The sequence below is a fragment of the Lepidochelys kempii genome, chromosome 4, assembly GCF_965140265.1.
Source record: "Lepidochelys kempii isolate rLepKem1 chromosome 4, rLepKem1.hap2, whole genome shotgun sequence".
In the NCBI taxonomy this organism is placed as follows: Eukaryota; Metazoa; Chordata; order Testudines; family Cheloniidae; genus Lepidochelys; species Lepidochelys kempii.
The window spans coordinates 108,343,775-108,361,033 of record NC_133259.1 but is presented as its reverse complement, the minus strand read 5'-3'; the positions used below and the strand labels follow the sequence as shown (position 1 = coordinate 108,361,033).

Sequence of the window (17,259 nt, the reverse complement as noted above, 5' to 3'; positions counted from 1 at the left end):
AGTCTGTAGCTGTGCATTGGGTTCTTCCGTGCTAAGTGCAGGACCCTGCACTTATCCTTATTGAACCTCATCAGATTCCTTTTGGCCCAATCCTCCAATTTTTCTAGGTCCTTCTGTATCCTATCCCTCCCCTCCAGCGTATCTACCACTCCTCCCAGTTTAGTATCATCTGCAAATTTGCTGAGAGTGCAATCCACACCATCCTCCAGATCATTTATGAAGATATTGAATAAAACCGGCCCCAGGACCGACCCTTGGGGTACTCCACTTGATACCGGCTGCCAACTAGACATGGAGCCATTGATCACTACCCGTTGAGCCCGACAATAAATGTTACAGAGCTGAGGGCCACTCTGCTAACCTGGAAGGCATTCCTGGGAAGCAGTAAGACCAGGATCTATGGCAGATGCATTTCTGATTCCATGGGAAAGAACCTGTTTTATGCCTTTCCATCCACTCTGCTAATTCCCAGAGTCTTCAAAAAGCTGTATCAGGACAAGGACCAGGTGACAATGGTAGCTCCAGCACAATTACATCAATTCTGGTATTCTGACCTGATGCATCTATCCATCAGACCATCTCTTTGACTTCTGAACATCTCAGACATCATTTTGCTGAACCAAGGCAAGGCCTAGTGCTCCATCTGGTGTTGGCAAATGATATTTAAATTTTTAAAGGGCCTAATACATGCATTTCCACCAAGTTAAGGTGTTGTTTCCTACCTGTGACTTGAATGTAGTTCTCCTGTCTTTGATGAACCCTCCCTTTGATCTTATGTCATCACATTCTTTCTATCACTTCTGCTAAACTTATATTTTTGGTAGCCATCACCTCCACTCTCTGGGAAATTCAGGCTTTGATGGCAAGACTCCCTTACATCATTTTTCATAAGGTTATTCTCAGACCACATCAAAAATTTTTACTGAAAGTGGTTTCAGGTTTTCATATAAATCAATGTATACACTTACCAGTATTTTTTCCTAAACTTCATGATTCTCCTGCAGAGGTCAAAACAACATAAGCTAGATATTCTTAGAGCTATGTTCTTTCACCTTTTCAGAACAAAGCCATTTTGCAAATCATCCAGACTCTCTGTGGCTTTTGGTGGTAAGTCTACAGGGCAGGCTGTGTGCTGTCAAATCATCTCTAAATGGGCTACAGTTAGCATTAAGATGCACTATTCATTAAACAAAATACCTCTTCCCTCTTGAGTTAGGGCACAATTTACTAGGGATCAGATGGTAACAGTAGCTTGTTTTAGAGGGTCCCTATTTCTCAGATTTGGAGGGTAGCCACTTGGAATTCTGTTCATAAGTTCATCACTAGTCCATTGTGGTGCCTTTTAGATCAAATGTCCAATTTGGCTGAGTTGTCTACAGTCACTATTTAAATAGAACTCCTGTCACTCACCTCCTTGAGAAGTAACTGCTAGCCACCTACAGTGGGATCTGTGTGGACAAATGCTCAGAGAAGAGAGGTTGCTCATCATGCAATAACTGGAGTTCTTCAAGATGCCTTTGTCCACGTGGATCCCACAACCTGCCCTCGTTCTCCACTGATACAGAGTCTTTACCTGGATTTTTTGTACTAGTGAAGAAATGGAGGGATGGTTGGGGCTGCTTTTATACACTCACAGTAGGGGGCGTGAGGGCATGCAACCTCATGCACAATCTCAGCGGACCATGCTGGCTAAGAAATTCCAGGCCTGCACATACTTACAGTTGGATCTGTGTGAACTAAAGTATGTTGAAGAACTCCAGTATGTAAAGTAAGTAACCTTTCTTTCTGTTGCTTCTGATTTAGTCCGCAAAGTGACAGTTGGTTAAGGATGGGCCAGATCCTTGTTCTTGACTCTGCCCGTGCATAAGAGCGTGCCTGTGTGAATATTACTGCAAAACTAGTGTCCTAGCAAGGAAACTATATGCACTGTGTATAGTGCATGTGTAAAAATATTAGGGCTGTCAAGCAATTAAAAAAATTAATCATGATTAATCGCAATGTTAAACAGTAATAGAATATCATTTATTTACATATTTTTGGGTGTTTTCTACATTTTCAAATATATTGATTTCAATTAGAACACAGAATACAAAGTGTACAGTGCTCATTTTATATTATTTTTATTACAACCTAATACAAGTACTGTAGTGCAATCTCTTTATCATGAAAATTGAACTTATAGATGTAGATTTTTTTTTGTTACATAACTCCTCTCAAAAACAAAACAATGTAAATCTTTAGAGCCTACAAGTCCACTTAGTCTTACTTCAGCCAATCACTCAGACAAACAAATTTGGTTACAATTTGCAGGAGATAATGCTGCCCTCTTCTTGTTTACAATGTCACCTGAAAGTGAGAACAGGCTTTCGCAGGGCACTATTGTAGCCGGCATCACAAGCTATTTACGTGCCAGATGCACAAAAGATTCATATGTCCTTTCATGCTTCAACCACCATTCCAGAAGACGAGTCCAGGCTGATGACAGCTCAATAATGATCCAAAGCAGCGTGAACTTATGCATGTTTCTCTTCATCATCTGAGTCAGATGCCACCAGCAGAACGTTGATTTTCTTTTTTGGTGGTTCGGGTTCTGTAGTTTCTGCATCGAAGTGTTGCTCTTTTAAGACATCTGAAAACATTCTCCACACCTCATCCCTCTCAGATTTTGGAAGGCACTTCAGATTCTTAAATTTTGGGTTGAGTGCTGTATCTATCCTTAGAAGTCTCATATTGCTACCCTCTTTGCGTTTTGTCAATCTGCTGTGAAAGTGTTCTTAAAACGAACATGTGCTGGATCATCATCCAAGACTGCTATAACGTGGAATACATGGCAGAATGTGGGTAAAACAGAACAGGAGACATACAATTCTCCCCCAAGGAGTTCAGTCACAAATTTAATTAACACTTTTTTTTTTTTAACGAGCATCATCAGCATGGAAGCATGTCCTCTGGAATGGTGGCCGAAGCATGAAGGGACATATGAATGTTTAGCATATCTGGCACATAAATATCTTGCAACGCCAGCTACAAAAGTGCCATGTGAACGCCTGTTCTCACTTTTGGACGACATTGTAAATAAGAAGCAGTCAGCAGTATCTCCCGTAAATGTAAACAAACTTGTTTGTCTTAGCAATTGGCTGAACAAGAACTAGGAATGAGTGGACTTGTAGGCTCTAAAGGCTTACATTGTTTTGCTTTTGAGTGCAGTTATGGAACAAAAAAAAATCTACATTTGTAAGTTACACCTTCATGTTAGAGATTGCACTATAGTACTTGTGTGAGGTGAATTGAAAAATACTATTTCTTTTGTTTATCATTTTTACAGTGCAAATATTTGTAATAAAAATAATAATATAAAGTGAGAACTGTACACTTTGTAGTCTGTGTTGTAATAGAAATCAACATAATTGAAAATGTAGTAGAACATACAAAAATATTTAATATATTTCAATTGGTATTCTATTGTTTAACTGTGTGATTAATCTTGATTAATTTTTTTAATTGCAGTTAATTTTTTTTTAGTTAATTGCATGAGTTAACTGCCATTAATCGACAGCGCCAAAAAATATTAATTCATCATAATGGATGAATTCTTAAACACACAAAGATCAGTAATTTCAGAATGAGGGTTTCCACAGCAACTGTTCCTCTGCCCACATTTGCCTATGTGGAGGTGAGTCTTTCACTGGGCTATATGTGTGCATCTCTGATTTTAGAGAAACATTTCTTTGAGTTGACTTACATTGTAATATTTGCCTGATATTATTTCAGTTATTGTAATGCACATTTGCTCTCTTCCCAGTTGCTGTGGGAACCTTCATTCAGAAATCCCTGGCTCTTACATCGCAATGTTGCGTTGGTGTCTTTGTTTCATATAGGGTTTTTTTGTTCCTTTTTTGTAAGGGGTGGCTGTGCAGAGCATGTCAAAGCAATTAGTGTTATTTTCTTCTCCCTACCCACATGACTAAGAAATTGGGGGGCAGGTGCTCTCAAGGGAGGGTAGTCCATGTGCAGTCTGAGTTAGGGATGACTAGGGAATCCTGACGGGGCCTCACTCTCACTCTGTTGCACTAATCAGACTTAAAACTGCCTTGCTTTTAATTTTAGACCAGATCAGTCCTATTCAAACCAATGGGATCATTTATTTTCAAGTATCTAGAAGTTCCACTTTTATTTGGAGTACACTGTGACTCCTGTAATTTATTCATCCCAGGAAGTATTAAGCATTCATGAAACAATTATTAGACCAATATGCAAGAACACAGTGTTGAATTAAAGTCCAAAAATGTATAAGGATATATTTAATTGCAGTACATATATCTACCCTACCTCACTCCCCCAAGTGGCCTCTGTAACAATTGTAGATTGTAATAGAATTTACAGTTGTGAAAATAATCTGTGGTATGTGAATTTGCACCTATCAGGACAGCTGAACTTTTTGTGAAATTTTCGCACACAAAATTTCACACGCGAGAAGTGTGGGCCTGATTTTCAGAAGTGTTGAGCTTCTACAACTCCCAGGGACTTCAACTGGAGTTGTGGATGCTTAGCATTTCTGAAAATCAGATCCCATATGCTAAATTTCAACACAAACTGTATTTTTAAAATGATTTGTGAATGAAAATAAAGGCTTAGAAAACAGTGTCATCTGTACCTACTAGAAATGAGTCAAAACCAGAACTTCAGACCTAAACTTTTCAGTTCTGTGAGGTTCCTATTTGAATCCCTGAATCTGTATCCATCTCTACAGTGGAGACCTTGGGTGTGATCCAGAACCGAGAAAGGCCTATTTTCTGGTTTTAGTTTGCATGCTTCTGAACTCTTCAGTTCGGGATGGTAGAAATGTTGCCAGATACGCTGATCTTGTGAAATTTTCACCGTACTTGGATGAAATATCACAAGCGTAATATGTCTTGTTGTTGCCTAAACTGAACCATACTTAAACCACATCTAGATCCAGATATTGAGCCCATCTCTGATAATTGTGTGTTCCATAGATATGAATGGTTATTTGGGAACAGTTTTTTAAATTAATAAATAAAAACAACAGTAAAAAAGAATACAAAACTGTTCCTACCAAACAATGTAGTCATGAGTTGATGATGTTCATTTTCTAGGCATGCCTGTGAAAAACAATGTTGCATCACTACGCCAGTCCCCAGGCCAGAATGGCACCAGCTTCCATGGCTGCATCCGTAATCTGTACATCAACAGTGAACTGCAGGACTTTAGAAATGTGCCACTGCAAGTGGGAATTCTTCCTGGTTGTGAGCCCTGTCACAAGAAAGTGTGTGTGCATGGAACCTGCCATGCTACGAGCCAGTCAGGCTTTACCTGTGAGTGTGAAGGAGGATGGACTGGACCGCTGTGTGATCAGCAAACCAATGACCCTTGTCTTGGAAATAAGTATGTCCTTCCTAAAGACAGAGCTATAATTTAATGTTCTAATATTAATATGACTGTCCTGTTATGTACATTCAATTTAAAGTTCAAATTTTTTCAGCAAGATACAAATATACTGTAGATGTAGAATTAAAAGTTACTCCGAGGTTGGATCACAGCAGTGTAGTCTTTTGCTGGTTGAACTTGAAGAGTACTCAGAAACTTCAGCTGCTACATTATGTGACAGCATTCTGTAGTATTTGTGGAATAGCCTGGGTATGCCAATTCATTTTTTTAAAAATATTCTTAATGAGTGAAACTTCCCAGTGCAGATGGTGTGACAAAGTTTCTGTACCTCTACTTCTTAAGCCCCACCAAAGGCCATAATAGATGGTACCTAGGTACTTGTGCACAGCTTCTACAGTGTGAACTACATTGGTGTGAATATGACTATCCACATAAGACATGAGGATTGGCATAAGAAATAATCAGGGGGCTTTACAAATGAAAACACATCCATTTCTGTATTCATAATTTTGTTAGAGTATTTCAGAAAAATGTATTTCATTTTATAAACAGTTTACAGCAAGGAGTAAATACACTAATCATAGCTATTTTTAATACTTCCATATTGTCACATGACTCAGCTGGTAGATATTTTTCCCAATGCACAGGCTAGCTTCTGTGTTAAGTCCATAATCAGTGATGTTAGTAACTCCTGCGTTGTAATGTTGTTTTAATATATTTTGGCTAAAACATTTTAACTGCATATTCCTGTTGAATATTTTTCTAGATAGATGCATTGATATAGATTGCATTCTCACAAGGTTCTCATTGTTGGGTCATGGGCACCCAGCACAAGCCAGGTCAGGGACTCTACTAACACAAAGCTTTTTAAACACCTATTGGTCATGCAGGGGAGGGATAGCTCAGTGGTTTGAGAATTGGTCTGCTAACCCAGGATTGCGAGTTCAATCCTTGCAGGGGCCATTTAGGGTTCTGGGGCAAAAATTGAGGATTGGTCCTGCTTTGAGCGGGGAGGGGGTTGGACGAGATGACCTCCTGAGGTCCCTTCCAATCCTGATAGTGTATGATTCTGTGTATCACAATTTGCTGTTACCTCTCCCCGTACAACTTGCTTGACCATAATTCAGCTAGCAACTCCCTGTGAGAGCTGCAGTTGGACTTTTGGAACTGTTATCATTGATCTCTCATTGTTGCAATTAGCTCCAAAACATGGGGCTTATTTGTTTTTCTTGTCTGCTTGTTTTTCAATAATCCAGCCTACATGACCTAAAACCACCATGTTCCTTTGATGTCCAGTGGATTAACTTTGTGTTTTGCTCAGATTCGGTTGAGTTGTTGTTTTTCAGGTCCTGGGCAGAGTGATTTTAAGTGTCCTTTTTGACATATTCTGGGTTGATAATATTGACAACTTTGAGGTTTTGGCTCAATTATTTCAGCACAGTTTGTTTGTGCTGGCTTCAGAATGTTTCAGTACTCTGAAGTTTATAACTCTACTCCCAAAGCCACACCAGTTTTGAAGCATTTCAGCACTTCGTGTAGTACCAAGTTCCTGTTTTTTTATTCACGGGGTTTCTTTTCCAGGATAACCCTTTTCTTTGCAACTTAGGAGGAGAAAGAAAGGAAGACACAGTGGCTTCCAGAAGCAGATGCAGCTGCCAGATGTCGATCACAAATGAGCAAGTCTGCTGCATTTTGTGCTTTGGAAGTCAAATATAACATGGAAATGTCATCCATCAAATTTTGTGTGGGGAGCACTAAAGATCCTATTAGAGGCACCTCTGAAAGAATTCTGTTCTGTTCTATATGGGTTTCTATTACCATTTTCATCACTGGAATGTCTCAGCACCTTCTGGTAGTGCATTAAGTGACATGACTAAAATCTGTCATGAGTGGTTTGCTCTTTCTTTCATTGTGTCCCCACGGGGACAACCTACATAGTGTTCTGTTTTGTTTTTTAAGTTTTCATGTACTTTTATGTCCTGTTCTTTGAATGTACGCTTCTCTGTGTGTTCATCCTGGAGAAGGCTAGGCTGAAGACGTTCACCTTGCATTTGGAATCGAAGATGGTGATGGTCCTTAGTTCCTGTGATAGTTCATTGTAAAGTCTCTGGCCAGCCCCAAAGAAAGTCTGACTCCTTCCCAGATGATCTTTACTCTTATGGTAGAAAGTTCCATCGTGCCTGAAAAATAGAGTTTTTCAGCAGTGTGCTCATTCTGGAGCTTTTGGCAGTATTTTAGATATGTTGGGTCCTGGCCATTGAGCACCTTGAAGATAAGGACCAAAACACTGCACTTGACTTGATGTTTCTTTTACTCCAGTTTGGCCTGGAGTTCTTCAAAGGATCTGTTGAATTCAAGACTTGGCATTGGCACAGATCCAACTACCTTCTAAATCTAGCACATCCTCATTACTAGTTGGCTTGATGCAATTTGTATTGTCGTCAAACACAACCTCTTCAGAGCATATCAGGCCTTTGACACCCTCAGCACAACATCACAGATTGGATGTACTAAGCTCTGGCTGTTCCTTGGATAATGAGTTGTTTCAACCAGAGGACTAAATGCAGAGAGTGCCACATGAGAGCCAGCAGTCTTGGGACACTGCTGAAACCCTGGACCCTGTGCTCAGCCTGGAAACTTCTGGATATCGCACTCCAAACACATGCAGCATTTGGAAATGACCTGAGGCTAGGGGACTGAAATGCTCCAATCAGGGCTGGCCTTACCATGAGGCAAACTGAGGCGGCCGCCTCAGGTGCCAGACTGTTGGGGGGGCGCCACTAGGACCCAGAGTGTAGAAAATTGTGCTTGCTGCTGGTGCATATGTATCCTCTCTGCTCTAGATGCACAGAGATGGTGGAGTGCTGTCCTGGAGGAAGGAGGGCACAAGAGACATAACAGGCAGGCAGGAGAAACGGTGAGAGGGAATAACAGAAAGCAGCAGGAGCTCAGGGAGAGACAGGAGGAGGAGCCTCTTATGTACCTCTCTAGAACCCCCAGGAGCCTGGACTCATTAACACCAGCTTCTCAGGGAGCTTCCATGAACCCACTTGAGGAGAACAGGCAGTCAACTGAAGGAGCCAGTTAGGCCATTAAGACGCTGATATCTTCCCTTATTTAGGCCCTGCTACCGGCCTGCTTATTTGTCCCCTTCAACTGAGTGTTGAGAACCACTATAGCTGGCACAGAACAGCAGCCATGAGTGAAAGAAGAAAACGCTCCTCTGGGGTAGCATTCAGAAAAAGAAAGAAAGCAAAGGAAGCTTTTCTATCTTAGCAGGAAGAAGTTCTCCTGAGATACATAGACACAAATGTTCATGGTGAGCCTTCCGGCCCCAGTGAGGATGTGACTGGTGAGGAGATGCCTGATGTTCCAGTTAGAGTGCAGGTGAGCTGGCAGCTACTGCAGCATCCATATCTCCATCTCAAATGGATGTAACCATGCACATTCCTGAAGAAAAGTGTAGATCAGAGAAGAGTGTGGTGGAGGCGCAAGAAACAGCTGCTGCTAAGTTTAGTTCCTTACGTCTACATAATCCAGGATTGTGGACCCACTTGAGCAGTGGCCTGAGAACTTCCTTGTACTGCATGGGCCACAGCAAATGAAAAACTTCATGTTCCCCAAAGACAATGAAAATAGAAGTTTTCATCCAATACATTACTGGTGTGAAATCCCCAATGGTGACAAAGTGGAGAGGCCATGGCTTATGTACTCAAAAACCCAGAATGCCGCATACTGTTTTTGTTGCAAACTCTTCCAGTCTAATGTTCCAGCCACATTGGGTTCTACAGGAACAAAGGACTGGAAAAATCTGGCATGTCATGAGAAGGCAGCAAATCACCAGAGAGCAGTCCATAAGTGGAAAGAGCTTGAGATGAGAATAAGGTTAAAGGCCACCATAGATGATCAGCATCAAGAGAAGATTGCATCAGAGTCTCTTTACTGGCAAAATGTTCTGAAAAGGCTCATTGCCATTGTGAGAATGCTTGCTACCCAAAACCTAGCACTGCGTGGTACTTCAGATCAGCTGTGGAAACTTCCTTACAATGGAAACAATGGAAACTTCCTTAAAATTGTGGAGCTGATGGCTGTACTCCAGGAGCATCAAAGAAGAGTCACCAGCCAAGAAATGTACACACACCGCTACCTTGGAAAAACAATTCAAAATGAGATCATACAGTTACTGGCAACAAAAGTCAAACAGAAGATTGTGGCAGATCTGAAGTCAGCAAGATATTACTCTGTTATTCTGCACTGCACACCTGACATCAGCCATATGGAACAAATGACTTTAATGGTGCATTTTGTAACAACAAAAGAACCTAGTGAAAATGTCCCTGCAATGGTGACTGTCAGAGAGCATTTTCTAGAATGTATTGACATTGATGATACTACAGGATGGTATGACAAACGTGCTTCTTAAAAAGCTGGAAGATACGGGAATTGCAATAGCTGACATGAGAGGTCAGGGCTACGATAATGCTGCCAACATGAGAGGAAAGAACGGAGGAGTGCAGACACGGATACGAGAGTTAAGCCCTCAAGCTTTTTTTGTCCCATGCAGTTCTCATTCATTGAACTTGGTGGTCAGTGATGCAGCATCAGCTTCTAGTGAGGCTGCTGAATTTTGTAGTGTAATTCAAAACATCTGTGTATTTTTCTCTGCATCAACTCACTGATGGCAAATTTTGAAGCAACATCTGGGAACATTCTCTCTGACACTGAAACCACTGAGTGTCACACGATGGGAAAGTCGAGTGGAGGTGATAAAGCCTATCAAACACCAAATTGGAAAGCTAGATGATGCCATAGTTGCCATTATGGAGGATAATGCTATGAGAGGAACTGTTCATGGGAGAACAGTGGCAGCGGGAAATGGAATCACCAGAAACATACATAACTTCAAATTTCTGTGTGGCTTAGTGTTGTGGCATGACATACTGTTTGAAATAAATGGTGTAAGCAAGAGACTTCAAGGTGTTGACTTTAATATATCTGGAGCAATGGAACAACTAGACAAAGCAAAGTCATACCTACAGTTTTACCGGTCAGATGAGGGATTTCAAAACATTCTGAAGAGTGCACAGAAGTGGGCAGAGGAACTTCACACTGAAGCTATTTTCCCACCCATTCAAGAATACCAGAGTCACCGAAGAAGAAGACATTTTGATTATGTGGCATGGGATAATCCCATAAGAGACCCCAACCAACAATTCAAAGTTGAATTATTTAACCACATGCTAAATTGTGCAATACAGTCAGTTGAACATTTCATGCAGCTCAAGGAACACGGCAGTATATTTGGGATGTTGTATGATATTCCAACACTCCTCACTATACCTGAAGAAGACCTACACCAGCAATGCAGGTTACTAGAGACAGTGTTGACACATGATGACATGCGTGATATTGATGTAAGTGATTTAGGTGATGAACTGAAAGCCCTTTCAAGATACATTTCAGCAGGATCAACTCCAAAGGCTGTTCTGGAATATATGTGCACAAATAAGATGACCACCCTCTTTCCAAATGCTTTTGTTGCTCTGCGCATACTTCTAACACTTCCTGTAACAGTTGCCAGTGGAGAATGCAGCTTCTCCAAGCTGAAGTTAATAAAAACACATCTGTGCTCCACAGTGACACAGGAGAGGCTGGTCGGCCTTGCAACCATCTCAATAGAGCATGAGCTGGCCCAGACTGTGGACCTTCAGAAAGCAGTTCAAATCTTTGCAACCAAGAAGGCATGGAAAGCACCACTTTGATTATTCAAACAGATAAAAATGCCAGTGTTTACGATGGAGACAAGAAAAGTTACATTTGCTGTTCAGGCGTTTGAAAGTTAAGTGTTACTTAAAATTTTTGAACAAGGCATTTTAAGTTATTAGTTCTTCTTTATTGGGGTAGGTAGCAGAGGAGTACCATGAGAGGAGTAAAACAGGAAGAAGGCAGAATTGAGACCTTTCAAAGTTTTGGTCCAAGCGAGGGGACATGGGGGGCATCATTCGAGCTCCCCACCTCAGGTGCCAAAATGTTGTGGGCCGGCCCTGGCTCCAATCATACAAGTTCAGGAATAACAAGCAGCAGGCCCAGTGCTGAGGCAGGTCAGAGGTCTTGGCACCCTGGGAGTCTTGTTTGTACTGGTGTTGAAACTCTCAGGGTTGAATACAGGCAGAGAGCTGTGCTATATGCAGTTCATTTCAGCATAGCCTGCAGTGGATTGCAGAAAGCAGGCTCAGCCATGGTACAAGTGGTGTCAATGACTTATCCAGCAGCATTGACTTTCCTACCATGCCTTTAAGCACACCATGCTGAATCACTCATGTGGGACCAAAGGTACAATGTGGAGATGAGCATAATTTGGTTTCCAGTGATGAGGCTGGAGACAGGAAGGAGAAACATCAGAGTGATTCTGAGTTGGGCTGTTGAGATTGGTTTGATCTCCATCCAGGAATCTTCACTCAGATTGTTCCCCGAGAAACAAATATATGTCCAGGAAACTAGTGTATCAAGAAGAATGTTACAGGAAATAAAATTCTTCCTCGGAAGAAAGCCATTGACCCTGTGCCATCAAGTCAAGAGGTGGCAATCAGATAATTCCTGATTCTTAAAAAGAATTAATTCCCCCTGGATTTCAGTCTGTGTTAGATGAAATAAAATTAAAAATTATCCTTCTGGGAAACAGCATACTTCTTTTAGAGGAATGTGATTGGCTCTGTGCTCCAGCAATGTACCTGGCAACCTGGTAGATGCAGCTCAAGGCAGTCTTTAAGCCCCAGGACAGGATGCAGTACATTGGAAGGGGTTTATGAGATCCAGGAGGGGACAGTTTAACCATGTTACAAATGTCGGGTCTCATGGCCAAAACAGTAATCATAGTACCTGTGTCATGTCTTTATAAGATGCAATCTCAGTGGATGTTGAGAGCCCAGTGGAAAAAGCATCACTGGCTTCTCATGCAATCAGGAACTGGCTGAAAGGTTATGTAACCAGAAGGAATAATAGTAAGTGGTGAATGATCACTGGATTTGGGAGGGAGGCAGGCATTGTGCACAGCCACCAGGCTGCCATGCCTTTAGAGGGCCAAAAAGCTTTGAGCTAGGGAGATATTGTCCTGTGTTGTGTTGGGAGCCCAAAACCTCAGGCATGAGAATCTTGTGAAATGATACTTTCAAGGAGGAAAATTACAGGTAAGTAACATTTTCTTTTCACTATTCAAGTTTAATTCTAAGGAGTTTGTTCATTTGGGGTCAGATCTTGCATTCTTTGCACGCCCAACTCTCATTAAATGTGTGGGTGCATGAGGAATGCTGGATTTATTTAATTGTGACCTGTACAAGACTTCCATAACACATCTACAGTGGCTGTTTTCTGGCAATAACAGAATAGGACCCTATACTGCAGCGTATTCTCTGTAAATTTTCATACCAATTATAAAAAAAAACTGTATAAACCACTTAATTGCTTCCCCCTGAAAAAGTGCATTTAAAAAAAAAGTCTCTAAGCAATTGCTTTTTGAGTACAATCCAAAGTATTTGTAGTTAATGTTGCTCGGCCTAAACTTTGATGAATAATTTCTTTTTATTCTCTTGGGCTTGTTTCCCCTGTAGATGTGTACATGGTACCTGCTTGCCAATCAATGCATTTTCATACAGTTGTAAATGCCTGCAGGGACATGGGGGAGTCCTCTGTGATGAAGAGGAAGAGTTGTTTAACCCCTGCCAGTCCATCAGGTGTAAACATGGAAAATGCAGGCTTTCCGGCCTTGGGAAACCATATTGCGAATGCAGCAGCGGATACACTGGGGATAGCTGTGATAAAGGTAAATAATTCAGCATGCTATCATTATTTGGTGTTAGAACATGAACAATCAAAACATTGCCAATTTTTTTTCACAATACACATTTGTGTTGCTTTTTTTTTAAATACATCGTAAAGGGCTTGTCTCAGTGAGAGAAAACTCTTACAAATTTTCCCATTTTTTCATCATGTTTTGCTGTGAAAACATTTCTCTTTTTGCTTTGATTGAGAAGCACATTTTTGCTATATATAACTATTACCTTTTACCTGCTGTATCTTTCTGTATTTATTGTTTCTCTGTCTTCTGCAACTGAGAAGCCAAATCCAATGATTCTGCTCCTAGTTTTATCACAAACTCTACTTTTGACCTCTCAGCTTCAACTGATATATCACAGCGAATTATGCAGGTGAGATGGATAAAAACAGGATCACTTTCTCCCCTACCTTTTTCTTTTTTCCTTTGTCTGTCAAAGCACTTCCTTTCTACCCCCCTTTTTTCTCTTATCCCAGCTGGCATTTATTTATTTTGTATTGTGCATCAATGTGACTAGAATAGACTGGTAGAACTTTTAACAGATGTCACATTTTTAGATGGTTTTATAGCTCAGTAATTTATGAAGTTAGTGGAATGTGTATAGCCTGTATTAAATAATAGACTGAATAATATTAGACTCCAGAGCTAATAAATTAAATTGCATGCTCTATGAAACATTTCCCTGTGCTAAACAGAACAAGCTGCAAGCAATGTAAGAACAAAAGATGTGTATTTGTGTAATAAAGATTTTATCTTCCAATTTTCTTGTAATTGTACTAACATTTTATTTATGGTTTATATATACACAGTATAAATGTTACTGAAAATAGAGGGCACAAAGAAGGTAAAATTCAGCATTAAGAAAATAACGCAAGTGAAATCATTAGTTTCTAATCTATAATGAAAGTCAAACTCTAAAATAGCAATTGTATTTAGAAGCATGGCATCTTCTTAGCTAAACTGTGTATTATAAACCATTCTGTGACTTGCATCTTTAAATCATACATTATTTTGGTTTTGGTTTTTCACAGAAATCTCTTGTCGAGGGGAACGAATCAGAGATTACTACCAAAAGCAGCAAGGGTATGCCGCGTGCCAGACGACCAAGAAGGTATCGAGACTAGAATGTAAAGGAGGATGTTCAAGTGGGCAGTGCTGTGGACCACTAAGGAGCAAGAGACGGAAATATTCTTTTGAATGCACTGATGGGTCCTCATTTGTGGACGAGGTTGAGAAGGTGGTGAAGTGTGGCTGTACAAAGTGCCCCTCCTAAATGTGTCCCTGTCACACTTGTCTTTTGAAAATGTTGTATACTTATTGACCATGTCGGACTAATTAATGCTTCATAGTGAAAATATTTGAAATATATTGTAAAATACAGAACAGACTTATTTTTATTAAGAGAATAAAGACTTTTTCTTCATTTGCAAAAAGATTCAAGTGCTTGAATTGAGACTTTTCGTAACCGAGAGGAGCTTTGAAGAAAAAAAAAGACCCTTTAACATTGCAACAGTGATGGGAAACGTAACTGCTTTTAACATGGATTCTTCTTTATAACATGCTGAAGATAAACTGATATTATACACATATGACTTTCAACCTACAGCTCATTGATGAAAAATTGACCAGAACATGAGGCTTGTTTTTTCACTTTCATATCACTATATTTTACTATGTTGACAGACCATGCCAATTACTTACTTATAGATGGGGAAGAGTTGTGGGTGAAGGGAATCATATTATATTGGTTTAACAAATGTATGTGATGCATTTTGTGTGGCATAATTATTAAGCATCTGCAGAAGAGGGGGTGCCCGTTTAGTGGATGGGAGAGGTTAAAATGTGAGAATCATGAAATCTCCTGACAATGTGTACTTTTATATCAGCATGTTAGCAAAAGAAGCATACAAAAAGTGTTTATCTACCCTTTTCCAGTATTAATTTTTTTGTAATATAAATGTTAAGGGGATGATAAAAATAGATTATTGATGATAAATTAGTAATAATATGGATTTTTGTTTCTCTGAGTTCTAAACAGCTCTATACAGTATTCGGTTTCATTGAGAAATATTTATTGTATCAAAGTACATTGTACTTAACCTTTTTAGGCATCCCTTTTACTGTTTTTCAATGCTTTAATATATATTAATTTATATTTGTCCTGATATTTTTGTATTTTGTTTAAAAAAAAAAAGAAAGACTTAAAAATCAGGATTTTTTGCAATAGAACTAACATAGCATGTCATCTTGGGGTAAATGTGTTTGGTCTGTTTTTTTCTGTTTTGTTTTTGGTTTTGTTTTGTGTTAGCATCTCACCACTTGGTGTCTGAAACGGAAAGTGATAATAGTCTGCAGTTTTCACGTACAGCAGACAGTCAGGACACCTCCTGAGAACTTGTAACGTATGAGAGAAAATGTCTTTACACTAGATGGCAAATGTATAGAAGTGAATTTTCCCTATATATACAGTACTTACAGAAAATAAAATGGTGTGTAGAAAATGACACTAGAAAGTAGACCCTTTACAAATTAATATTCCTCCTGGACCCTCTTTACCTTTTTAAAAAAAAGAAAGAAAGAAAAAAGGCTGTACTATCATGGACTGTGACTTTTTCCAAATAATAAAACTACTTTATTGCCCTAATGTTCCCCATGTTACTATGTTGCTGCTAAATGACAATGTAGAACTGGTAATGATTCATAGTGGGTTGTATTCTTCTTTCAGTAAATCCCAGGATACCCTGTAAAAAATGCAGATGTTTTTTCAATTTTATTTTTTTTTATATTTTTTTTTTTTACAGAAAAAGTTAGATGTACATGTGTAATGCAGTGTGCTTTGTCTTATTTGGACTGATATCAGTAATACTACTGATGTTTGTAAATTAAACAGATATTTACTTCATTAATAGCTCTTCTTTGTGTTCTTCTGAGGAGTTAAATTGTTTAACAGCCTTTAATTAAACATCTGTCATTGCAAAGAATATTTGGGGAGAAACAAAGTAAAACCCAACACCAATCTAGTGTGTTAATTGCTATGTATTCTAATTTAATAGAGTACTATGTGTACGCAACAATCGAGACAAAGTTCTTGCCCCACAACCATGCAATCTTAATCAGACTGATACAATACAGAGTTAGTGTTAAGCACAAGAAGCCTGTATTTTGATCAGCAAGGAGACCTGAGGTGAAAAGGGTTTTTGTTTGTTTGGTTTGTTTTTGGGGTGGTTGTTTTTTTTTTAAAAAATAAGTAAATTTGAAAGTGGACCAGGGAAGTGAAGGTGTATGGCACAGAAGAAACAGAATGCTGTTTTACGGTATGGCCTGAGATAAGACAGCATAGGAAGTAGTTATGCAGAAGACTAAGAGCAACACGGAGAGTAGGAAAACAATTAGGAAGCAATGAGAGCAGAGATGTGCAAAGATTGAAGTTTGTCCTCGGCTCCAAGCAAAACACTTGAAAATGATGTACACAAAGGAAGGAAGCCAGAGAAAGGTCATGGGAGAGAAGGCATGATTCTGAGCAACAAGAGAATTAAAAGGTCCTGGTTTTATATCTTACTAGGAAAGTATCATAGGTACATAGATTCTAAGGCCAGAAGAGACCATTGTGATTTTCTAGTCTGACCTCTTGTATAAAAGAAGGACTAAAACTTCCCCAAAATAATTTCTAGAGAACATGTATTTAAAGAAAATTAAATCTTGATTTAAAAATTCAGTGATGGAGAAATTATTCCAATGGTTAATTACTCTCTCTGTTAAAAATGTATGCCTTATTTCTGATCTGAATTTGTCTAACTTCAACTTCCAGCCATTGAATCATGTTATACCTTTCTCTGCCAGATCGGAGTGCCCATTTGAAAATATTTGTTCTCCCTGTGGATACTTAGAGACTGTAATCAAGTCACCCCTTAACCTTCCCTTTGTTAAGCTAAATAGATTGAGCTCTTTGAGTCCATCACTATAAGGCATGTTTTCTAAGCCTTTAATAATTCTCTTGGCTCTTCTCTGAACCTTCTCAA

General features: G+C 39.5%; 1 protein-coding gene across 13 annotated transcripts in view; it reads left to right on the top strand.

The window, feature by feature from the left end:
- The window catches only part of SLIT2 (slit guidance ligand 2), a 424,049-nt gene extending 407,925 nt beyond the window's left edge, over positions 1 to 16,124 (top strand). For 6 of the 13 annotated variants that reach the window (XM_073342407.1, XM_073342403.1, XM_073342401.1 and 3 more), the window contains 3 exons: positions 5,118 to 5,406; positions 13,017 to 13,228; positions 14,272 to 16,124. In XM_073342407.1, the coding sequence (XP_073198508.1) occupies positions 5,118 to 5,406; positions 13,017 to 13,228; positions 14,272 to 14,513 (743 nt within the window). In that variant the 3' untranslated portion in view covers positions 14,514 to 16,124. Of the gene's footprint in view, positions 1 to 5,117; positions 5,407 to 13,016; positions 13,229 to 13,521; positions 13,614 to 14,271 lie in introns of all 13 variants that reach the window. The other 7 variants (XM_073342412.1, XM_073342409.1, XM_073342408.1 and 4 more) reach the window with 7 other exon arrangements.
- Positions 16,125 to 17,259: the final 1,135 nt, after the last annotated feature.